The sequence below is a fragment of the Diplotaxodon limnothrissa genome, linkage group LG8, assembly GCF_057381915.1.
Source record: "Diplotaxodon limnothrissa isolate DT_005_m linkage group LG8, D_limnothrissa_male_GT1.1, whole genome shotgun sequence".
Taxonomy (NCBI): domain Eukaryota; kingdom Metazoa; phylum Chordata; class Actinopteri; order Cichliformes; family Cichlidae; genus Diplotaxodon; species Diplotaxodon limnothrissa.
In genome coordinates this window covers 12,251,502-12,277,268 of record NC_140603.1, presented here as the reverse complement: position 1 = coordinate 12,277,268, position 25,767 = coordinate 12,251,502, and the positions used below count along the sequence as shown (strand labels likewise).

General features: G+C 40.6%; 1 protein-coding gene across 1 annotated transcript in view; it reads left to right on the top strand.

Moving 5' to 3' along the window:
• Nucleotides 1-25,767, top strand: part of trrap (transformation/transcription domain-associated protein) — an 84,441-nt gene that overhangs the window by 26,831 nt on the left and 31,843 nt on the right. The window contains exons 37-53 of the mRNA XM_085361271.1: nt 5,381-5,509; nt 6,501-6,767; nt 9,299-9,505; nt 12,712-12,870; nt 13,226-13,363; nt 14,468-14,578; nt 15,251-15,397; nt 17,139-17,352; nt 18,043-18,171; nt 18,996-19,145; nt 20,251-20,450; nt 20,883-21,004; nt 22,145-22,358; nt 22,494-22,673; nt 22,948-23,094; nt 23,389-23,508; nt 24,904-25,191. Of these exons, the coding sequence (XP_085217397.1) occupies nt 5,381-5,509; nt 6,501-6,767; nt 9,299-9,505; nt 12,712-12,870; nt 13,226-13,363; nt 14,468-14,578; nt 15,251-15,397; nt 17,139-17,352; nt 18,043-18,171; nt 18,996-19,145; nt 20,251-20,450; nt 20,883-21,004; nt 22,145-22,358; nt 22,494-22,673; nt 22,948-23,094; nt 23,389-23,508; nt 24,904-25,191 (2,922 nt within the window). The remainder of the gene's footprint in view (nt 1-5,380; nt 5,510-6,500; nt 6,768-9,298; nt 9,506-12,711; nt 12,871-13,225; nt 13,364-14,467; nt 14,579-15,250; nt 15,398-17,138; nt 17,353-18,042; nt 18,172-18,995; nt 19,146-20,250; nt 20,451-20,882; nt 21,005-22,144; nt 22,359-22,493; nt 22,674-22,947; nt 23,095-23,388; nt 23,509-24,903; nt 25,192-25,767) is intronic.

Here is a 25,767-nt window from a genome sequence, read left to right as displayed (position 1 = left end):
TTTGAAATTGACATTGAAGTGATGCCTGGAGGTAGAATACAGTTTTGCGTATGACATGCTGAAAAAGCAGTGTAGCCTAAACTGATCCAATAGCGCGATCAGTAAATGTATAACATGACAACAAGCACTATACTGTTGGTATACTGTTTGTAGTTAAAGTATCCGACTGGTTGTCTACTCTTTTATGATGACACGAGCAGCATCCACAAGGCCAGATGTAGTAACTCACATTAGCGATGATGGTGCACTTAAATATGCTTTCAGGTCAGCACTTCTGTCTCTATAATCAGCACGACGCACAGTATCCCAACCTCTGCCTACGCTTCCTTACAACATATTGTGCGTCAGGGGGATAAATGCCTATAACCCATTTAACAAAAAAAAAAAAAAGGAAAAAGAAAAAGTGAAATATTTTGCAAATAAGTCCATTCCTCTATTTAACTGAAAATCATGCAAAGACAGCATATCTGATTTTAAAATTGGTACTATGTTATTATTAAATATAAGCTTATTTTGGAATTTTATGTATTCATCGTTACACACATGTAAGACAATAAATGATTAATCAACTGAAATTCATTGGATATTTGTTTGAATGGTGTAGTTTAATTCAATTAAGACTATTTAAAACAGTCATCCCTCCACCTCTGACCAGAGATCTCATACTATTTGCACATTTTAAATACATTTGTTGACCAAACATCATATTAATCCTGTGAAAGACTGACCCATCCAGATGTATCCACCCCATGCTGAAGTAAAACAGGCTGCAGCTCCCCTTTGGCCTGGTGTAGAATAGGCACTCGAATGATGGATGGAAGGTGCTTTGGCAGTGTGTGTTGAGGGATTATTATGATGGTAGATATGTAATACCATTCCTGTCAGATACTTTAACATCTGTGACCCATACTGACCACGGCTGAATAGCACACACTGATTATGTGTGGGCACGCATCCAGAATGAACGATATCGAGCCATAATGCAAATATTTTGCTGCATGTTATGTGTCATGTTTTGGTTTTATTGCTTCATGATGCAGTGTCTGCACAAGCAATCATGGACTTTATTTTGTTTTATGTAGTGGAGTTCTTCAGGTTTGCATGTCCACAAAAGCTGGATTTTGCAAAACAAGATGTTTCAATTTAAAACGGGACTCTAAGGACATCTTGTTGTCATTGATGCAGCAATTTTAATACTATAAAGCAGCCTTATTAAAAATAAAACAAAACACATTTGATAAATATGATCCTTTTAAAAAACTCATTGAAAATAACACTAAATTTATGTTCTGGGCTTTTTTTCATTGTAGAGAGAGAGATTTAATAATATCATATTCATCATAAGCTCCCCATCTCCACGGCTCGATTACTTTCCTTCTCAACTATTGGACATGCAGCATTTAGGGACCTGATCTGTGTGACTTTTATAGTTAGTGTTTTGTACCAGAAGTTCTTTGATAGAGTGGGGAAGGTCATTTTGTCTGGTTCTAGGACCTCAGAGGCTCACAGATGAATGCTTCTGTAGTCTCTACCTGACCTGCTGCTGCTGCAAGCATTACAGTCATTCAGGCTGCATTTTAATTAAGCTCCCTCTCCCGCATGCAGGCATCGGCACAAACACACACCCACACCCACAAACACATATTTCGAACAGCTGTAATGGCACATAACCTGGCACAGAGAAGCAACAGCACTGCTGTTAAGTACAAACGGGTCAGTGGGGAAGGCCTGTCCTGGCACACAATAGCACATACCCAAATGGTTGTGTGGTAGGCACACAAAACTGTAGACTCACAGGCACACCATGCCATGTGCACACATACCACTAAAATCCAAGGACAAACAGTGTTTCTGGTGCTGCTCACTGCACCTGTCCCTTTTGCTTGTATTCAGTTTGCATTCCTTGAGCTGCATACGGGCTCTGAAAATGAGAGGCAGAATAAAGGCAGAGGAGAGAGAGTTCAGCCAGCTCATTTCTCTGTATTTTTCTTTTTGGGTGGAAATGCTGCATTAGAATTTTCAGCAAGGTTTACTCTCTTAGCTAGCAGAGCTTCAGCACCCCACCATGCTCAGCCCACCCCCCCCAGCAAAATTTTGCTCCTATTGTTGTTTTTCCGCCTTAATTGTCCTCCGCTGGTGTGCAGCAGATGCTGGCTGTGCAGATGAGGCAGAGACCCAGACTGACAGGCGTGATGTGTTTCTGTGCGAATATGTTTGTGTTGATTGGTGTACGAGTAGTGAGCATGAGAATGAGCGTGGGTGTTGCCTCCATTGACATTTAAATAATTGCCTGTAGCATTTATCATAGGAAAGTGTGTGAGTCTGTGCGCTTGCAGTTTCTCGGGAAATCTGGGAGTTAGAAATTCAGGTTCGTATAGAACATCAGAAAGGTCCAGGAGAGTATTTCAAACAGAGGAGTGTCTAGAGAGAGAGAAGGAGAGAGACAGCAGAATGGGACAGCAGCAATGAATCATCTACGGTAGTGCAGGCTGACCCCGAGCTGCTGGTACTGCTGCTGTGTTCCTTCTTTTTGTTTTATCCAAACACTTCTTATAGAAAACCATTTTTGTGCTGCTCTTCTATTCAAAGGCGTTTCATTATTTGCAGAATCCATCTCCAGTCGACGAGCAAACAAACAAATATATGAAATTTATGATGTGCCGTGCATCTGTTTTGCTTTCTGCTGCTTCTTTGTTCCAACATGAGAAAGAGTGTAGTAGAACATTTTTTTACAATATGTACGATTAATCCCTTCCCCGAGTAGAGACATTAAACAGTAAGCACGTGTGCAAGTTTTTAATACCTGTACCCTGTCTGGCACAATAATCTAAACAGCGATGAGGAAGATTAAGGATTCTTGACAGTTACATCATTTAGATGAAGGAAGACGATTGTTAAAAATTAATTTGATTTTTCACATTCAAAATATTGTTCTTGAGCAACTCTATTACTAACATACATTGTCTTTTAGTTAACATAATTATTATTCAAACAAATAATCAAACCATTTTAAGTGAATCACGTTATTGAAGCCGAGTTCTTAACTTCATCTACTCTCCTTGGTTATGTGCACTCAAAGGGAGACTGCATCTCTTTATCTAGTCATGTGTAAAATGAATGTACTGTTTACATCTAGTAGTGATTGTCGTCATCACACATTCATTGTGGCTTCGAGCCATTCATTTTTTTCTGGTTTATATAAAGACATTAAAAGACCCCCCTTCAACCACCCACCACTCACCACCCCAGTTATCACAGCTCCCCTTAATTGAGCTCAGAGAGGAAATCTATGGGCACTGCAACTAGGGCTGCTCGATTATGGCAAAAATGATAATCACGATTATTTTCACTGAAATTGAGATCACGATTATTTGACGATATTTATTTAACCCTTTAAGACCTACTATAGAACCAAGTCCACCAGAGCTTATATTATTTTTTTTTTACATGCTGTAGTGCCATTTGTGGGAGCATTTCAAGTTGCTATACATCAATACAACTGTTATAGCCCATATTTTAATAATATGTATGCATTAAGTCCATAGTAATTACATAAATTGCAAAAAAGTGCAATAAACTACAAAAAAAATTGAAAATCGCTTTTGTTTTGTTTACATATATTTCTACTTGGAGAAATTTAAGAGGCTTATCCCTCAAAACTTTAAATACAATAAAGTTGCAAAAAATAGTTTCCCACCACAGGAAATTTATTTTGAGTGTCTTCATAGTTTTATTTTGGAGATACAGCAATTTTTATATACTGCAGGAAAAACAAAAAACAATCCTATGATGCAAATTTGCAAAGAAAACAGCATGTGCATAATTTCACTGTGGGAAGTGTTACGAACAGCTGATAGGAACGGCAAAGCGTGTTTCTGGAATATTATGTTTTTGTTCCTGCAAGCGCTTTTTATGCAATTTTTGCAAAGCTATATGTGGAACGAAACCGTGACCGAGGACAAGCTGATGGCATCAGATGTAAGTACAACTCCTCCGGTTTCATATGCAAAACAAATTATTGCGCTAGCTTACGCGGTTCAGGTTCTACAGGGATTTAAAAATAGTTAAGCAAAACGGAGCGTGCTGCTCTGACCGGCTTTAAAGGGTTAACAATGACTTTAAAAAATAATATAAAATGGTGTGCAACACCACTGAAGTTTTTTTTTTTTTAAACTCTCTTTTCAACCAACGGCAGTCACTCTCCAAATAACTTCTGCTTAGCTTTCCGAGCTTCCCTCGGGTCCTCTTAATCAGCGGTCTCCAACCTTTTTTGCGCCACGGACCGGTTTATGCCCGACAATATTTTCACGAACCGGCCTTTAAGGTGTCGCGGATAAATTAGGGAGGGGCTAATAATCGGCTCAGTCATTTTTAATGATCGTTGAAAGCCCAGATCGTAATCGTGATTAAAATTAGATTAATTGAGCAGCCCTAACTGCAACACACACACACGCGCACACACACACACACACACTTGTTATATGTGAATTGAAAATGAAATTTAAGATAATTAAGACACCTGCAGAATGTGATCTAGGCCACTCGCCCAGAACTCCTGCAGGAGCACATCATCAGTGGCATTACAAAATGATGCTGTTATCGTACAATGATTGATATCAGAGAAGCTTAGAATTAATAGGAATAGATGACACTGAAAAACAGAGTAATGCTCAGTGTGTGTTCAGCTTGTGAGAAAGAGAGCGAATATTGTGCTAATGGAGGAGATGGAACATATGCTACCACAGCTCATTCTCCACTGAGCGATGCCCTGTCCTCCCAGTGATGGATTGAATAGGGGTGTTCATTAATAGATAGCAGCTTCTTTAATAAATGCAGTCGTTAGCTGTATAGTGGTTGGGTTAGTCGGATTTTACAAACTAATCAAGCCCTCATTCACATTCCCTGTTAAGATACTCTAAATCTTATTGACTTTTGTTTTTGCTTTAAATGCTTGTAGATTAATTAAGGAAATACATTGTTTCTTTAGTTTTGCCTCAGAGAGGAAATTGTTTTCTTTTTGCTCTTTAAATTATTTATTGCAATCATTTGGTGCCACATTTGACATTGCTGTGGTCAAATGTGTCTTTTTTCTCTCTCTCTGTACAATCCAGTTGTTTTTATTATTTATTTTTTGCTGTTATTATCAGTCCGGAAAGTATTCTCTTCTTGTTCCTACCCCTTTCTGTGTAATCACTTATGTATTTGCCACTGAGGGCTGATTGTGTGCAGGGTTTTCTTTAATGTAGGTTTGAAAAGGGTACACTAGGTGATTTCACTGATTAGTTTCTCCTTTCTTGAAAGTGTGCTATCGGTGGAATCATCCATTGTAATCTCTCTTGAAAGGGTCAAAGCTGTAAACTCCACTTTTCTTCTTTAATAGGTGCTGCAGCACATCTTGAATCCAGCCTTCCTGTATAGCTTTGAGAAGGGAGAAGGTGAGCAGCTGCTCGGACCGCCCAACCCTGAAGGAGACAACCCTGAAAGCATTACCAGTGTCTTCATCACCAAGGTACACATGCTATCTCTATCTGTCTAAATCCATAAAATACATGGATTTATTATCTTGTTATTCATATTTTTCCTCTTCTTACCGTTCTTACCATTTTCTTCTCACAGTCAGCAGACAACCCTTGCTGTCTGTTTATTCCATGACTTTGTGTCTCTTTGTGTTCCTGTTTCTGATTTCATTACCTGCTGCATTTCCTCTCATAATGTCCTATCAGCCCAACATCTCTCCTTTCTGAGTCATCATCAGCTACATCCTATTTAGTCATCTTCTTCTCTCATGGCCTTACACTTTAATTACTGTCATTTCATCTCTTTCTTCTTCCTTTTTTTCCCTACATGTCTTTGATTTTTCTTTCTTCCTCCCAGAAGCTCCTCTCTGTTTGTTATCACGTTTGATTCATCAGACTATAATTTCTGGTGTAAATGTCACATTGTGACCATGCTAAAGGTCGGCATGTTTGTTTGTACTGTGGCAGATCTCATCACTGACTAACACCAATCCTAATGGCTGCTAATAGCTCCTCTACAGTCTGGATAAAACTGATTTCCTACCTCACCTCCCTGTCTCCCTATGTACTGTGCTGTCTTCTGTACGTTCTCTTTGGGGAATTGGTATTTGGGTGGTTTGAGTGATGCAAGGTTTTCAGTATATGTAAAATTAGATTGTGTTGTTGTAAAGTGTCATTCAGAATCAATGAACTGTGTTACACTCTAGAAATTTAAGTACAGATTATTCAATAGAGTGAGTTTCGGCTTATTGTTTATCTACATATGAGGAGACTTATTGATCTCCAACTGGAGTTGTTAAGAATTAGCATAACAGGGCTAAAGTATTTTTTGTGAGAAGTTTTAGTAGTGTTAATACAACATCCCACCAAGTCAAGCTCCTGAAAATGTTCTGTGCCAATTCTGCTATAGATTGCAAAAACGGTATAATTTTCCTGTATTGCCCAGCAATTTTTAATGGCACTTCTTTCCTATCCCTCTCCAAGGTTCTGGACCCGGAGAAGCAGGCTGACCTGCTGGACTCTCTGCGAATCTGCCTACTGCAGTTCTCCACCCTGCTAGTGGAGCACGCTCCCCACCATATTCATGACAACAACAAGTCACGCAACAGCAAGCTGCGTCGTCTTATGACTTTTGCCTGGCCGTGCCTTCTGCCTAAAGCCTGCGTTGATCCTGCCTGTAAATACAGTGGTCACTTACTGCTGGCCCACATCATCGCAAAGTTTGCCATTCACAAGAAGATTGTCCTGCAGGTGAGAGCTAATAAATGTTTCAATGCCGAAAAGGGACACAACAGAAAAATGACAAAAGATGGATTTGAAAATGGAACATAGCAGATGAATTCACAGTAGAAAACGGCGTACACTTAGAAAGGTACCTTTGCTTTCTGAGTCACACTTATGAAGAAAATGCTGTGTAGTTGTGAAGTCAGAGGAACTATTTTTGGTGCCCCTGGTTCACTAAAGCCCCTTTCAGCCATGCACTTCCATTAATCTGTCGGCCTCTGAATGTGTCAGCTTCATGGCCAAATGAGCACCTCAATGGTTTTTCTGTAAAAGTTTCAGACGACGGTCCTACTATGTCAGATTTAGTAATATTTACATATCACTTTCAGTGCTGCAGGAGCTTGAACTGCATGCAGTCACATTAAAGAGCAAGCCTGCAGAAGATTATGATGTACTGATGTAAGAAAGAACTAAGAAAGAAATCCGTTCATCGGCAGACTTCTGAGATCCTGTGCAGGCTTGTGGCTGACATGGACAGAGATTTTAATCAAAGGCTGTCTTCGTCTAGAGGTAGAGGGAATATAAAGGACTGGGTTAGCAAAGAGGCAAGGGAGTAAGAAGTGCAGGAACAGGCCATGCAGATGGCAGTCTTGAGTGCTGTGAGTGCCATCTGCATGGCCTGATCTTCTTTTGTTTTTCGAGTTAGATATCCAGCATTATGTTACTTAATGTATTGCCTGCTTTCATGCATCTAACAGATGAGCGTGAAAAGGCAATATTATTATTCATAAGTTGTGCGTCTTGTTTTATGTTGAGTTTTTGAAATATCACTTCTTAGTAGAGCTGGGCGATATGAGATTTTTTCATATCACGATATGTTTTTTTCATTTCAGGCGATAACGATATCTATCACGATATAAGCCAAATAACTATATTTGTAAGATTTAAATGTGCCGTTGCTCACAAGTAAAATGTGAAATAATCAGCAGCTTGTTTTTATTTAAATATTTATTTCCCATAATAAGTTCAACAGGGTAGATGTACTTAAGGAACATGAGACTTTTTCAGATAAATAAAGGCAAATATTGCAAACTACACAAAAGGCAGCCGCTAAAGCGTTTAAGTTTCAAAATAGAACAAACGAAACAGACTAAATTGTCAATTCCACTTAGAAACAAAATATTAATTCTAAAAATAAATCTTAGTTTGTTTTACAGAAGAACAGACAAAACTGACTAACTTTTGTCAATATCAAATAAACTGAGAACTAAAAGGAAATTCTCAATCTCTCCTTGTTGTATAGCTGAGCTTTTCAAACAGTTTTAACAGTTACTTTAGTCTGACAAAAGCCGAATGACGAATTAGCGCTTCCAGTCAGAGACTGAGGCTACGTCCACACGTACACGGGTATTTTTGAAAACGGAGATTTTCCGTTTTCGTTTTAAAAAAATAATCCCGTCCACACATAAAGGCAGAAATGAAGGAAAACGCTGCTATGAACATGCCAAAGCAGCAGGTGGCGCTAGATTCCTAACCGTGCAGAAATGTTGGCCAATCAGAAGTCTAGAAGCCTCGGTGGGAAAAAGTAAACAAAGCTGGGGCATAGAAGCAGAACAGAGTCGTATGTGTGGACGGACAGTAACTGTGTGTATATGTAAGCATTTAAACACTGCAGAGAGTAGAATTAACAGTAACAGTATTGTAGAAATTCATTTCACCGAAACAATAACGTGGCGCACAGTGTGACACATGCACCAGTTTATTGTATTTCCAGACTTGCTTTCGGCACAATTTACAGTGCACGCTACTCTGTTTTTTGTCAGACATGAAATAGCCGAAATACCTTCACACTACGGAACTTCTATGGCTCTTCCGTTCAACAATCTCTCCGGCATTGGAACCATCATCTGTTTTCTCTTCGGTCACGCTCGGTTGATTTTTCTAGTCGGCACACTCATTTCCTCCATTACGCGCTGGCTCCATTACCCGCTGGCTGCTTCCCAAACAAACACACGTGCGGCTTGGCACTTGTGCTGTAGGTAACAAGTCACGCGACGTGACGCTGTGGCTGTGATTGGTTCGGCTCTGCGCTACTTAATTTGGATTGGCTGACCTTTTTTTTTTTTTTTTTTTTTTTAAGAGGACAAGAGCGGCGAGGTCTATCGCGATAGCTTAATTTCTCTATCGAGTAAAAGTTATATCGCGATACATATCGTTATCGTTCTATCGCCCAGCTCTACTTCTTAGATTACCCCACTTTTAAATTTTGTATCTTGTGTTGATGGGTTTAGCAGTTGTGGAGCCAGCTTAACAACTCAAGTGATGAAGCATTTGCATTTATGCCTGTCATCAGCTTCTTTCATTTTTTTCCCAACTCTGTAAGGAAGGTGTGTGTGTGTGTGTGTGCGTGTGTGTGCGTGTGTGTGTGTGTGGTTTGTGTGCTTTTTCTATCTTCTCTAAATGTGTAGGCAGGAAAACAGCACTTTTAAGGGACAGTAAATTTTAGCCAAGTATATGGTATGTTGGTAAATTAGACATGCGATCTCTGCTCTGTACAGGTCTTCCACAGCCTGTTGAAAGCCCACACAATGGAGGCCCGGGCCATAGTCCGCCAGGCTATGGCCATCTTGACTCCGGCAGTGCCTGCACGCATGGAGGACGGCCACCAGATGTTGACGCACTGGACTCGCAAAATCATTGTGGAGGAGGGGCATACTGTACCACAGCTGGTTCACATACTGCATCTCATTGTGCAACACTTCAGGGTGAGTAGATTTAAAAAAGAAAAAAAAAAGCACACACATTAATGCAACTTAGGCAGCAGCAGACTTCCATATGTCAGACCACTACTACCAAAAGTATTGAGTCCCCATGATATCCTCCTGGGATGGATGGAGCTCTTCCTTCTGTCATTTAAATTATTTATGACAGATTTGTTATACCACTTAATAATAGCAAAAGTAATATGCTTCTGAGGATGACAGTAAAATATCAGCGTTTTCTGTTTTACGATTTCTTGTGTTTCGAGGTGAGCTGCCACCACACATACTGAGATGTTAAGTGCCACTCAAGTGCACACATAGACATCCATTTAGTGTCTCTGCCGGCTCTCCTCTCAGCATGCTCACTGCAGGGAACCACGTGGGGGGAGACTGTTGAGACGCTAATTTTACTGATTATCTAAGTGCTCTGAATTACATGACACATCTTTCCTAATGGGAAAGGAGCATACTCATTAAAATGTAGATGATCTTATGCAGACCAATTAAAAATGTTTATGATTTTTTGTTAATTTCAGTTTTATATTGGTTGTAGCCAGATCATTTGTACTTTGCTCTGTTATCAAGTCAAAAGCTGGACTCTCATGTCTAATTATGTCAACCGCCTGGTGTCCACAGTTGACTTAATGCAGATACAGCATTAAACACACCCTTCACAGCAGTGATCAGTAGAGTCAAAGAGCAGCTCATGTGGACTCGTCATCAACAAAAGCAAATGATCATCGAGCTTGCTTTTCGCTTTCCTCCATAAACTTGAAAGACACTTGTGCCCTCTCGCTTCTTCAGCTGATGTTCACCGCCTCACCAGTCAGAGAGCGACAGTCTTTTAGCAGAAGACTGACATTTCCCTCAGCTTCCCTCTCTATCTCACTGACAGGCCGCTCTCACTGGGCCAGATGACTAATCTAATGTAATCACATCAGCATAATTACACTGGGGAGGAGATAATGACAGACAGATGAGAGACTTTGTGCATGTGCGTTTGATAAAGAAATGGAGAGATTGTGTGCGTGTTTGTCTGTGTGCACATGTGATGGACAGGGCTTAGCCACTCTGTCGACTCTATCGACTATAATTACCCTCAAAGTGAGAAGCTTTAATATTCTTTGACACTGACAAAAGCCCTCAGATAGACATCTCATCTCTAGCTCCTTTGTCTGCATGTGTGTTTGAGAGTCCCAGTTCAGTTTTCGGAAGCTAAGTGACTCTTGAGCGTGACACTTGAGTTGGGCTAAGTGTGTGTCATCATGTCCTTGAGACTAAGTAAGAATTTGATGTCAGAGTTTGCCTATTCTGACTAAAAGTTTCAAAGTGATTGAACACCCCATTTAACTTTGCATGTGTTATCACTCTAAAATCTAAACTGGTAGGTCTGGAGTACATAAAAACAAACTTTTCCTGTACATGTGTGGACTTGCCTTTATTTTTGTCCACCTCCCATATATTAGTGCATTGTGCATAGACTAGGGGTGTCAAACGTACGCTGTCCACATTCAGCAAAACAACAAAAAAAGAAAAAGAAAAAGAAAGGAAGGGAAAAAAACAAAAAACTAATCTGTACAGTCTGGGCAATGAGCTACCAGGAGCTCATTTTATTTCTGTCATTTTATTTCTTACAAATTAAGTTCAAAGAGTTGCGCTGACAGATTACTTTCTTTGCCGCAGCAGGTTTTCTTCATCATATAGAAAAACAGTTAAATATGTAACTTCTTTATACTAATAGAAAAGGAGGCTTCACTGGTACAGCCCGTTTTTAACATCAAAGTGGGCTGTATGTGACCCGCCATGTAAAAGGAGTTTGACACCCTGGTTTACACTAGATGTTTTGCAGCAGATGGAGCTAGCACAAGGATAAGCTTCCTGGGAGTCGTTCTGTGTGATTCTAGTAGAAGCGCAGGAACAAGATGCTGCAGCAAATGACATATGTAGGCCATTGTTTGGTTGCTTCTTCTGTTGCTAATGCAGTGGAAGAAGGCCTCGTACAATACTGTGCAGAAGTCTTGAGGCATTCGTCCTTGCTTCTATTTTTTTGCTTCCAAGGAGCCGGATTTTCCTGTTTCTTTTTTAAGTGGGCTTGAGCAGTAGTTCTCCAGGCTTTCTGAAGGTTTTTTCTTTCAACGTTGGCTGCCTTTCTGTTTGTTTGTTTTTTAAGTTAAAGCCTCTTAACACTGACCTGTGAATATTCAAGCATACAAAAGGCACCTAACTCAACTTTTTAATTAAATCTAAGCAAAGTATCAAACATAACACAATATGACAAGATATTCAGAATTTTTTGAGGAACGTTTTTTTGGACTCACATTTTTGGGCTGCAAGTACGACAGAGAACTGTTTTTGTATGAGTAATGGGTTTTTTTTTGGTCTCGCAGAGTTTAAGTGGTTCCACTTCATGCAAAACAAGCTTGTTTTTTTTAAAACCCGTAATCTTGTCATCCACACTAGTTTTCCACTCTTCCAGACTTCATCTGGTTTTTACAGAGTAAAGGTTCAAGTTGTGAGAGATACAGATGAAAGGAACACACGCCCCAAGCCACAGTGCAATTTATACTGACGTTTAAATTCGTCTGGTTAGCCTTAGGGGCTATTGTAGTCACTTTTTGTGCCTCTTTTAAACTCTACCATTGGTGCTATCTGTCTGTGGTGCTTTGTGGAAGAAAAAATGCGCCAGTCCCTCCTGACAGCTTCTGTATATAATATTAAACATAAGCTTTTGTGACACTCTATCTTTTAATCATACAGTTAGGTCCATAGGTTATTCAACAGTAACACAAATTTAGCTCTTTAAAGAGTGTGGAGTGACTGTTTATAACATTGTCTGCAATTTCTAAACTGTTGAAGGGATTTAACAGATGCACTGCATTAAGTCACCACTTCAATCACATGGTAATTGCAGGATTTCAAATGTATTGTGGTGAAATAATGGCTTATGAGGCTTTTTGGACTTAAGGGCGACTTAAGTAATTGTTTTCTAACAGTTACAAAATAATTAGAATTTTTAAAAAAAAACCACATACACCAAAAAACCAAAACCAATACAAACCTGTGTTTTGCATAATCTGGAGTGCTCTGATGTCAAAGTGGATGATGTCAATTGAATATTAGCAGAACAAGGGATATGAAAATATTGCTTGTTTATAGTACTTCAGCATTATGATACTTTTTCAAAGTTATACCTGGTGCTCCCCCCCCAGGTGTATTACCCTGTCCGACACCACCTGGTGCAGCACATGATCAGTGCAATGCAGCGTTTGGGCTTCACTCCAAGTGTGACTATAGAGCAAAGGAAGCTGGCTGTGGACCTGGCTGAGGTGGTCATCAAGTGGGAGTTGCAGAGGATCAAAGACCAGCAGGTAAACCACATTATTTTTACTGACTTCTGTTGATGTCAGGAGTACCAGTTTGGGATGGTCGTCTAGGATGTTGACATACAGAGTCACCAAATTATGTTTCTCATTTCTCACAAAAATCTTTTTCCTTCAGACTGAAGACGCTCATTAAGTCACAAAATAAACCTTATTCATCATAGCAGTTAAAGCGTTTCTTGAGCCGTGTACCATAAATGCTCATTACTTATGTTGCTATATGAGCTAGTGACAAACTTCAGCTTTATTGCATTGTACAGAAAGAGACATACTGTGGTTATATTGTGTTAACAATTGGATTTGTCTCCTCCTTTCTTGTGTGTACCTTTCTTTGGCACAACAGCCAGAATCTGAGGCTGAGGTAGGTCCTGGTGGTGAAGGGACCAGTGGGGCTGCTGTGAAAAGAGGCCTGTCTCTAGAATCCGCCGGGGCTGGACAGGACGTCAAGAGATTCCGTACAGCAACTGGAGCGGCTTCCACGGTGAGCTCAGTTAGTAATTAGTCAGATGCCAGACGAATGTGGCTGTGACTGATGGGCCCTCGTGCCCCAGACAGAATGTCTTACCTTGAGAGTTCTCACTTGATATCCCTGTGTTACTTGCTTCTCTAAGGGTGTTTGTTGTGCAGTTTGAAAGCTACTAATAAGACAGCCAGTTTTACTTTTTTGTCTCCACAGTCATTTATTGAATGAGTCTGAGGGGGAAAAATTGCTAACAGGATTGACAGCAGAGTTGTTGCTGTTATCCAGCTTGTCTTACAGCAGTATGGCAGCGTCACATATACTTCATCATATCCCTCTGTGGTCTTTTGTTTTGAGGTCTTTTGGGATACCTTTGTTGTAAAATCGCCTGTTCAAAATTTTAATCAAATTTGTTAATTTGCACTAATGCCAATCTTTCAAAAGGCAGTTTATACTTAGATTAAAGACTCTGAAATTGCCTCGTGATGTGCCTGACACATCTGGAGTTCTGCCACAATCAGCTTAATGTCTGCATGTCGTAGATTAGAGGGCATAATTGGGCAGTAACTACACGTTTTAAAGAAAGCTTGTTTTATGTATTAAAGTGTTCATAATGAATTCCAAAATGTAAATGTCCTTTAAAGTATGTCGATTTACAGATCACAGATTTATTAGCCCTGCAACAGAGTGAAAACCTGTCTCTCGCTCAGTGACAGCTAGAATAGGCTCCAGCCCAGCTACAATCTTTAACTGGAAAAACCTTTAAGAGGATGGAAGGATGAATGACACTTACAAAAGTAAAACAAATACTTAAAGGTTATTGTAATAAATATTTGTGCTCTTGTTATAATTTCTGTTTTTTGTGCCTCTTCTTGTGATGTCAAGATAAAAATGCGTCTTTTTAACTTGTCAGAATTTGTTTCTGCTTAAGCTGAGGAAACATTAATTGCCCAGAAAGTTGTCAGAAAAGTTATCAGACTTATTGTGGCTGGAGCCTCCTCTTTGTAGACCGAAAAACCCTTTGTACAGCATTTCTGCCTTTTGACAACTTTCTGTAATCATTCTTTTGTCAAAAAAGAAAAAAGTTTATCTATATTTGACAGATTATAATGTTTGTGTTTGTAGGTATTTGGCCGCAGCCAGTCCATGCCAGGCACAGAGAGCATGCACAACAAACCTGTTGAGAAACAACATACAGACACTGTGGTCAACTTCCTCATCAGGATTGCTTGCCAGGTAAGACCTCAGCCCCACACACACACACACACACACACACACACACACACACACACACACACACACACACACGTGTTTTGCCATCCATTAGTCCTTCCAAGTAGGCACAATTATTCTAACCACTCGTTTGGGTGAGGATAACGCACACACAAACACACACACATGGAGTCACTCTAGAGTCATTGACGACCTTGGTTATTAGGCCTGAAATAGACTGCTGAGATTTCACTCACCTTGACTTTTCCTACTTTATTTTTTGGGCCAAGTTTCATTCTCACTGTTCAGCCAAGCATCTCTGTTGAATATAACCTTCCCTATAACCACTGGGGATCACTCGGTGCTCACAGAACACTCTATAGCAACATAATATTTTCTTTGTATTCCTCTCGATAACAGTGTAGTGTGATACTGAATTGATCCCAGTAGAAAAATTATGTCCTCACTGGCCCGAGGGATTGTGATCAGCCAAAGGACATCACACCTAGCGCTGATAGGGATTCAATGTGTTTTTCAAGGATACCTCTCTAAAGTGCATGCTTATCACTATAAAGGTTTGCACAGGGAATGTTGATTGAAAGATGGTATCCATCCTGGATGGTATCCATCCAGCCTCTTTTGAACTCCAGCTACATGAATTAAGTGCCTAGACAAATATGTTCCTTTCTTTTCTAGGTGAACGATAGCACCAATGTGGCTGGATCTCCAGGGGAATTGTTGTCTCGCCGTTGTGTCAGCCTGATGAAGACAGCCTTGAGGCCTGACATGTGGCCTCGTGCTGAGCTGAAGCTACAATGGTTTGACAAGCTGCTAATGACAGTGGTAAGATGGCATGTACTTTGAGAATGATTGTTACATTAGACTTCATGCATGGTTCATATTGCCAGATCCATACAAGGTGATAATTTAGGTGTGAAACCTGTCAGTACTGCTGTTATTCTGCACTGCCTTTCTGAGTAATCAGTTGTCATTGACTGTGTTCAGACCCGTCTAAGTAATAATTGGTCTAAAAGTTTCTACTATTTAACCATGGTGAATATTACTGTTTGGGGTATGTTTAAAAAAGAAACCTATATCTGTGTAGAGTATTCATGTAAGTTTGTTATTTGGACTTACTAGTAAAAGAATTTTTCAAAGTACTTCAGTCAAACTAGTCTGAATAAAATCAAAATATTCAATCTTTGTGTTGTTGTTCAAGCTCCAAGCAATAAGCAGCAAACAGCTGAGGATAACTAATAGCTTCCCAGAGAGGTTTTCCCTGTCCCCGCTTAAGCTCCGTCTTAGTGTTTGCTCTAACACCTCAGAGTCCTTTGTCTGTTATCAGTAATGCATGAAGTGAGGCGCCAACCACCATAATGACAAAATAATGACAGTGGTGAGATAACAGCACTCTATCCGGGTTGGCCTGTGCCTTCTCATTCAAACCCCTCTACATCCTAAAGCCCTCATCCTTGCTTTCTGTATCGCCCCACTGTGACTCTGTTCATCTCTCCTCGCCTTTCCCTCTGTGTCTAACCACTTCCTCCTCTCATCTCTTTTCCATCCAGCCTCTTATCGCAGCTTTTATTCTCTTTCTTTCTTTTCATCCATGTCTCCTTTCCTCCTCATCTCTCTGGTCTGATTGGGCGTCACTGTTCAGACAAGGTTATCACCACGCGTTGCCAGTTGTCACGTACTGCCCTTGTTCTCTTTTGGGGATCACTTCATCGGCCGCACCCTTTTCTCTCCCTACACACACACATTCACACAAACTCAGTCGGCCCTTCCATATCCCTTTGGGGATTGTCTAACAAACAAGGCCTTCTGTAGGTTTTATGCAGATGTACGCAGGCCCACCCCCTTGGGACCTCGCTCTACCTGCCTAGCTGCCTTACTCAGACTAATGAACAATGCTGTAAATCGGATTACCTTTTATCATCTCATTGTCTCGGCGCAGCAGTGATTAAGAGTCTGGGGGGAGTGGCATGAGGAGGTTGTATTTGGAGTGTAACTTGAGAGACTCACAAAACATATACAGTCTCACAGGCATGCCTGCATCTGCATGGTTCCTGCAGCGACAAGTTCCTTTTCTGTTAATGCACTGTCAAATCAATACTACCCTAATATCTAGCAGGAGCCTTATCACCAGAGTCACCTTGTTCATTAGGCAAGATCAGTGCCATGGATCTGTCCCAGATTACCCTCTTGGCCCTGCCATTGTAAACCTTGTTTGCAATTTAGACAAAATTAGGAACCGATGCTGCCCATTGATCTTTGGTTTAACAGCCATCACAATGCCTTGTTTTTGTGTGTGTTTGTGAGCAGTATTGATTTCTGAGTTGAGTGGAATAAAAAAAAAAACTCGGTTGTTTCATCTGTCTGCAGATGAAATTGCACTATTATCTATATTGCTTTGTTTTAGCATTGGGCGCTTGGCTAAAAAGATACATATCAATAATTTTTTTTTTTTTTTTAGATATGAGGCTTTTATTGAAAAGTCTAAATGGATTTCTATCTGTTTTAAGAGCAATACCAAAAAAAATGACCTTCCACTTATAATGTCTACTCCTTTTTGACCTCTCAGGAGCAGCCAGCCCAAGCGAACATCTCCAACATCTGCACAGGACTGGAGATTCTCTGCTTCCTGTTGACAGTGCTGCAGCCCCCAGCCGTCCTGGCTCACTTCAAGCCGCTCCAGCGGGGCATCGCTGCGTGCATGACCTGCGGCAATACCAAAGTGCTACGTGCTGTCCACTCCCTTCTTTCTCGTCTCATGAGTATCTTCCCAACTGAGCCTAGTAAGCTGCAATGATTTATTTCTAAATTCTCACTGGAAGCCAGACCAGCTGCACACAGGAAAAAACACTATATATCTGATTCCTTTCTGAGAAATCGTCATGCCACACTGTGATAAAATTATAAATAGAAGTGAATTATACTGGCGATATAATTTACAAACTTGCTTCCCCAAAAGGATTAAGTGTTGAGACTCATTGGCATGGGATTTGGGGATTTTACAAACCTAATTATGATACAGCCAACAAAAATTGTTTGCATAATTACAAAAAAAATTATGACTTATAAAAGCTGCAAGTCCTGTATTTTTATTCATAAGACGTGCCATTTCTGTAAGTAATTGTTTAAATTAATGTTTTGTTGTAGTGTTGTAATTGGTTGTGTTTTTAACATATATGTGCAATTTAATGTGATTGATTGTGTGTCATTTTGAAATATGGAGAGATGCTTATGGGAGAATAACTGTCCCGCATCTTTCCATACAAAATGAATAGAGCATCATCTGTTTTAGGTCATTGTATGAATTGTTTTAAAGCACTTTCGACAAAGGCCTAAAGGGGCTTGAAACATAGTGTGATCAATACATTATGATGCTGATTCCTTGCAGCAATATAACTGCGTCACTTTGCACGGCAGTGATTTCGATTTTCAGCTGTTCTTTGTTTGAAACAAACATTGCTGTGTTTTTCTAGGCACATCAAATGTGGCATCTAAGTATGAGGAACTTGAGTGTCTATATGCTGCTGTGGGCAAGGTCATCTACGAGGGGCTTACCAACTATGAAAAAGCAACAACCAACACTAACCCCACGCAGCTCTTTGGTAAGACCAACTCTCACATTTATTTTTTTTCCTCCTTTCTTGCCCTCGGTTACTCTTCTGTTGGTATATACTTAGAAGTGAAAAAAAGTCAATCTCCTACTCTCACTACAGCACCAAGCGGCCCCTCGGTTACTTTTACCAGTTAAGCCATTGAGTGGGCCGTTAAAATGCAAGCCGATGGGCTCTGCTGCTCGGGCTAACATCTGGTCTATTTAAATGGGGGCCACAGTCCAGCGGTTTGGGAAAGATTGTCTTGGGAAGGATTGCTGCTTTCCGCCCCTCTTCCTGTACAAACATTACTGTTATCCACCCAGATGTCAGAGTATTTATAGAAAAAGCTTTCATTGAAGCTTATTTCAAAGAGACCTTGATTTTTTTTTTTCTTTTAGATGAAATATGTAGTAGGTTTCAAAATATAGGCCATTCAAGGTGATAAATGGCTATTTGAGAGCAGTCCAAAGGTAATGCTGCTTTATGCAGTTTCCTAAAATTACAGTGGTGGTCAATAAAATAAAAAAAAGCATTCTGTATCCTGCTGTTGCAGTAAAGTCGCAGCGATGTGATGCATCCGTCTGGCCAGGGGGTGACATTTTAACATTTGTCTCCTCTCTGGGGAACAGCAACAAAGAAGAACATTACTCATTCTTATTTCTGCCTCTGTTACACTCTTGAGGGGGGGGAAATATATATATCAAGCTGCGTGAATGAACACAAGCTGACTGCAGGTGTCTGTGTCTGTTACCTCTCCCCAGAGAAGTGAAGCTTCTTGTCAAACTGTTCCATTTCCCATACTTCTTATCCCTCTGCCTTCATTTGTCTTACAGGGACACTGATGATCCTGAAGTCAGCCTGCAGTTACAATGCCAGCTACATTGACCGCCTCATCTCAGTGTTCATGCGCTCACTACAGAAGATGGTGCGGGAACACCTGAGCCCCCAGCAGGCTAACCCAGGGGTGACTGAAACCAGCACAGGTACATAAATACAGTGGAAAGATGTGAGGAAGCCAGTGGCAAATGTAATTTAAAAAGTAATCACATAGGAAAGATGTGCAGTATTTTGAGTTCACAACGTATTAGTCACCATTATTCTCCAAACTTGGCACCAGATAACCACTACTATTTCAGCTGAACTTATTCTACTTGGCTGCAGTTACACCTGGCTGACATTATTGGGGAAGTTTTTGCTCGTACTTTCCCCCAGCCCACGTCCAACAAGGAGCTGACTGTGTGTGAGGTGGACACAACACAGACATGAATGTACACTCGCATCACAGCCTTTCTCAGATTGTTAAAGCTCATATATCCCAGGTGTCTCACCAGTGCCTCTTTCCGTAGAAAGACAGTATCAAAACTTGTATATCAATAGCCCCAGCTGTGTTCTCAATAGCTCTTGTGGTCAGGAGAGATCCTTTGTGCAGATAGTATGCTTTCTCGGGGAATGTTTCTCAGCTCTAGTTTCCAGTCTGTATTGTCTTCTGCTCTTTTTGTATCAACAGATGGTCACCTTGTGCTCTTTTGCTGTGGGGTCTGAAAGGGTAGTCACAGTTTGACACAGAACCTCTTGACAACTTGCCCTTTATATTAATCCGTGAGGGGGGTGAAAGGGAAAAAACACGTGTTTAGGTTTCCTGTTCATTTACTTTTCTGAACTTCAGAAAGTCTGGCAGTGCATAATTCCTGTTGCTACTCTTCAGACAGGAGGTAATGACTGTAAGATACTATCAGTGCTTTAAATGGGTCCCTAATGACTGTATCGGGAAACACAGACATTAACTGTCCACCATGAACAGTTAGTCACTAAGACCAAAGGCCTTCTGACCATTAGGCTTTTTCCTCTAAAGATTATTCACGTTTCAGTAATCTAATAAGCTTAACTGTAGTAGTTCCATCCTGATTGTATTGAAAATGTGAAGTTCTGACTGCTGCCACCATTTAAAAATAGATAAGTCATTTCAATTTATTGAAGGCCAGAAAATTTGCAATAGAAGGAAGATGGATAAATGCACAGATAAATGCATCTGTTCTGTAGTTTGTCTCAGCCCTTCCTTTGAATAATTCCATGTGTTTGCTCTGATAGTGACCAGCGAGCTGATAATGCTCAGTCTTGACCTGGTGAAGACACGATTGTCCGTCATGAGCATGGAAATGAGGAAGAACTTTATCCAGGTCATCCTCACTTCCCTAATTGAGAAGTCTCCCGACCCCAAAATCCTCCGTGCTGTTGTCAAGATCGTGGAAGAGTGGGTGAAAAACAATTCTCCAATGGCTGCCAACCAGGTAAGGAGGAGGGGACTGTTCAGGTGTGAGACAGTAAAACAGTATTAAGTGAGGAAAAAAACAAAAACAAATGTGGTATTCAAGAGATCCTGGCATAATTCCTCTCATGAAAACAGGTGTAAATTAAGAACTGAATCAGCAAAGTTGTGAAAGGTGTGAAACCTTTGGACAAACAACAAGCGAAGCACATTTTCTAAATCTAGTAAGGTTAGCATTAGCATAATACCTACAGAGGACTCTCTGGTCTTCATATTCTTTTAAGCTGAAGAAGAGCAAGCGGTACACAGCTGAGCTAGACAGGTGCAGCTGCGAAAAACAACTGAATAGAGAATAGATTATTTTTCTTTTCTCACACCTTTCTATTTGTCTATTGTTCATAATATTTTTTTTCCCTTTATCCTACTTTCTACCCGATTCTTCTTTCCCTTTCAGATGCCAAACCTGCGTGAGAAATCCATCTTGCTGGTGAAGATGATGACCTACATAGAGAAGCGTTTCCCTGATGAACTTGAGTTAAACGCCCAGTTCCTGGACCTCGTTAATTACGTCTACAGGTAATTACTGTCATTCATCACATGGCTAAATGGCCACGCCACTGACGCCACACTGCCCTTGCATCCATCTTAACGTGAGAAGTGAAGGTCGGGGGCGGTCGAGGCGGGGAAAAGACACAGAAGGTTGGGTCAGGGGGAAAAAGGAAAATAAAGATGAAGAGAGCTTGAAGTACCAGAAGTGTACCTTTCCTTTTTTATGACGAAAAGTTAATTATTAACGTAATAATTATAATAAGATTGTTAAACTCAGGAACTGGATGAACTAATTTAGAATCATTGTAGCTGTAAAAAAACAACAAAAAAACAATTAAAAGTTGGAAAATTTAAGATGGCCACGAAAAGATTGACTGATGAAGATTGATAATAGGGTTACAGTACTATCAGTATTCAGCTAGCTGATGACAGGACACCCAGCAGGTGGTGGTCAAAGGCGAGAGACCACCTCTGCCGGCTATTCATCAAACTGTGGCCCTCCTCACCTTTCCATCTTCTACACATACACATTTAATCAGCCCAGTGTATCCGCATCCTGATGCCAAAAGATTTAAAATGAGCAGTAAAGCCATGATGGACAGCAAGTAATGATAATGGAAGGATAAAGCAGCTGTGCCAGCGCAAAGTGTGATTAGGAGGACTGTGTAAATACGAGCAACATGCAGCTGTGGCACCGTGTTATTCTTTTCATCCCACCTACTCTCTCACTGCTTCTGTTTTATGAATCATCGCTTCGGAGCACATTCAGTGCTGTAGAATGACGTGGAAACGATTGCATTTGTTGTTTCAATAGTTAGGTAGGTAATGTTACATCAGTCTTATTGTCAAAGATGCAGACTTTTGCCCAAAATTCAGTTTTAACCACACCAAATGTAAGAAATAGTTCAAAAAGTTGTAAAAACAAGAGTATTTTCCAAGTTGCAAATTCCTGCATTGTTTCAGTGGCATATACATGTTTTGCCAACAGCTCTCAGGTGCACGGGGCACCAAGTTTTATCTGTGTGTGCAGTTCTCTGTATTACAAGTTAATGGTGACATTTTCTAACTCGGGCGCTAATCGCCCCACGCCCACACATCCCATTTTTTAAGAACATTTTTGGTAACGGGCATCTCAGATTCTTTCTCACAAAACTTTTGCCCCTTTAGGGATGAGAGCCTTTCAGGAAGCGACATCACATCAAAGTTGGAACCAGCCTTCCTTTCAGGGCTTCGCTGCAGTCAGCCAATGATCAGAGCCAAGTTTTTTGAGGTGTTTGATGCCTCTATGAAGCGGCGCGTCTATGAGAGGCTACTGTACATCTGCTGCTCTCAGAACTGGGAGGCCATGGGCAGCCATTTCTGGATCAAACAGTGCATAGAGGTAAGCAGTGGGTCTCGGGTCTTTCTGCAGGCTTCGTAAGGTTTTTATCCTGCGGGCATCTACGTGCTGGTTATCTGCCACCAACCGTCACCAATCTTCTTTTATGTATTTTGCACCTGTTTGTGTGTTTGATAGTTGTTACTGGCAGTTTGCGAAAGAAACACCATCATTGGCACCAGCTGCCAGGGATCCATGCTGCCATCTATCACAAACGTCATCAACCTGGCTGACAGCCACGACCGCGCCGCCTTTGCCATGGCAACGCACGTCAAGCAGGAGCCTCGCGAAAGGGAAAACACCGAGACCAAGGAGGAGGTGAGATACACAGACAGGCGCACAACGCCTCGCAACGTGTCTCACATAAATTGCCACATTATCCCATTAGGAGTTTTTACATACTGTGGGTCTAAGAAAAGAGTAATGCTGTGCCTCTTTGCTCGTCTTAAAAATTGTCTCTGTTGTCGTCATTCGTCCATTATCAAGAAGCTGTTGATAAAATGGTCTTTCAAAAACAGCCCAACACGAAGACTAAATGTCAAAGCTTGAACAACAATACATGTTTTTCCTCTCCTCATTTACCCCCTGGTAGGATGTAGAAATTGACATAGAATTAGCACCAGGTGACCAGACAGCCATTCCCAAGACTAAGGAGCAAGCAGAGAGAGACACAGGCAACCAACTGCACATGCTCACCAACCGCCATGACAAGTTTCTTGATTCATTACGGGAAGTCAAGGTAAGGCACGCCTTCAGTTTTGACCGGCTGATGAAATGAATTGAACTTTGATAGAGTGTAGGCAAAATTACAGAGATCATCCAAGGTTGACTACTTGCAGTTCAAAAACAATGTTTTATGTATTAAATTAATTATAGTTTCAAAACATTTTCATGTTCCAGTGGCATTATTCATTAACCCCCAAGAAGGATGAAAATGTCAGCAATATTCTTGAGCCCTAAAAGCATGAATTAAGAGTCAGTGCCTTGCAGAATCAGCAGCCAGAAGCTTTCATTTGTCTCTTTTCTGTGTTAGACGGGGGCACTTTTAAACGCCTTGGTTCAGCTCTGTCACATTTCCACACCGCTGGCTGAAAGGACCTGGGTCCAGCTTTTCCCTCGCCTCTGGAAGATCCTGTCTGACAGACAGCAGCATGTAAGTATAATTTATTAGCATCTTTCTTCTTCTTCTTTTTTTTTTGGCTCCCAGAGCAAGAATGGACAAAAACAGTGTGTGACGTGCATGACCAAACCATCCAATATCCTGTGAATAGTCAAGAGAAAGACATGCATGCTGCATTGTGATTTACATGATGATTTCTTTTTAGCTTCAGCAATAGCAATATGTACATCCAAAGACATAAAGAAATATTATTTAAATGCTCCCTTAGGCTTGTTGTGTCCGCTATGAAATTCCTTTAAAGGGTTCACATTATTATTAAATGTCAGTAGATGTAAACTGCAGCTCGATTAGCAGGTAGAGACTTAAAACCAACAGATGTTATTTCTAGTTAACGTGTACATTTTCTTTTTGTGGTCATCATATACAAACACATGCCTTTCTGTACTGTTTCAATAACTTGTGCAAACAGGCAGAGTCTTATTTCTGTCTCAAAATAATTAAAAGTGATTCAACTTTTAAACGAGATGCAGTCACTGGTCAGATTCTGAATAATTTATTCCTATGCCAGACCTCAAGCCACAAATACTTAAGTTATTTATTTTGATGCCTGTCTCTGCATTTTATGTAGCGATTATGCCAACTTATGGTAAAAATGGAAAGATTACTGCAATTGAGGCTTTCTATCCCTGGGTTGACTCTTACAAGGGAATGACAGAAAAGTATATTTTCCATCGGAAGGATTTTGATGACACGTTGGCGTTCACCACCAGTCTAATTAAAGTGACCATTAAGGCATAAATTACTCCATGCTGTCATCGGGCAGCGAAAATTGCATTCATTACCAATACATCAGAGTGTGTCAGTCATGATTTTCAGAGCACTAACCCCATGATCATACTCAAGGTCTATTCTGTCCAAATGTGTGAGTCTCTGATTGCAAAGAGTGGTAGCATGCAACTCAAGCTAGCATATCATGCATTTTCACTGATTTTCACATTGTATTGAATAAATATATACCTCCTTCAAAGTTGCATTACTTTAAAAAAGGACAGCTTATAAAAAGAGCTGGACAAAGTGGTTTAATTACTAATGCAGTAACCATGTTTTTGCAGTATTGCAGAAAATACCGTAGATATGTATGTAAAAGTGCAACATGGTTCACTGATTGGTCTTGACTAACTTGTTGATCATGATGTGGTGTGATACAGAAAAGCAGCATACAGTTGTGTCATTTGTCCCTTGCCATTCCTCTTATGTGTTATCCTCTACCTCTTTTTTCCTGTTTCTGAACAGCACTCTCTTACTGGAAAATGGCATCATGTTGCATCCCGTACATGCAATTCAATGCTTTCGTCAATATGTTGTATCAGAGCACTGCTGCTAAAGTAATACTGGGTAGTTGATGATCTCGCCTTTTCTCCTCTCCAGGCTTTGTCCGGAGAGATGAGTCCTTTCCTTTGTAGTGGCAGCCACCAGGCCCAGAGGGACTGCCAGCCGAGTGCCCTAAACTGCTTTGTGGAAGCCATGTCCCAGTGTGTACCTCCTATCCCCATCCGTCCCTGTGTCCTGAAGTACTTGGGCAAGACTCACAACCTCTGGCTACGTTCCACTCTCATGCTGGAGCAGCAGGCCTTTGAAAAAGGTCTTAGTTTGCACAGTAAACCCAAGCAGAGCACAGAGTTCTATGAACAGGAGAGCATCACGCCACCTCAGCAGGTAATGGGTTTTCATTTAGATTGTGTGTTGACTTTTTAAGGCTTTTTAAACAATCAGGACTCTGTAAGACAAAGAAAAGTCCAATAAAATCAGGAATTCTATTGAGTAAATAAACTCCGATATTGCGAAACACGATCAACGCAACCCTGAAGTCATTGCCATTTTCTCAGCTTTGCAGGCTCTACTACATGTGCTCAAGATATCTGCTCTGCTGGATAAATTGTGCTATAAAGTATATTTCTAACCCAAGCATCTTTTTTGCATTATGGTCTATAATTATGTAGGGTCACAGATATGCAGATATCTCTCTCATAGTCGGTGGACTGATATGAGTCAGGCGTTAAACAAAATAAAATGAACTTGGCTCTTTCATGCTTATTGCTGCTGTTCCTTTCATTAGTGGTTCTTTTCCACAGTGGAGGGTTTAAACATATATTTGTCACGTCACTGCAGCCTCATCTTTGAAGCTGGAAAATCTCCCTCTTATCCTGTCTGAACTAGACTCATTAGCAAATCTGCTCTCATTAAATTTACAGTTTGATCACTGCAGATGATCCAATTTGTTCTGCTTCTATC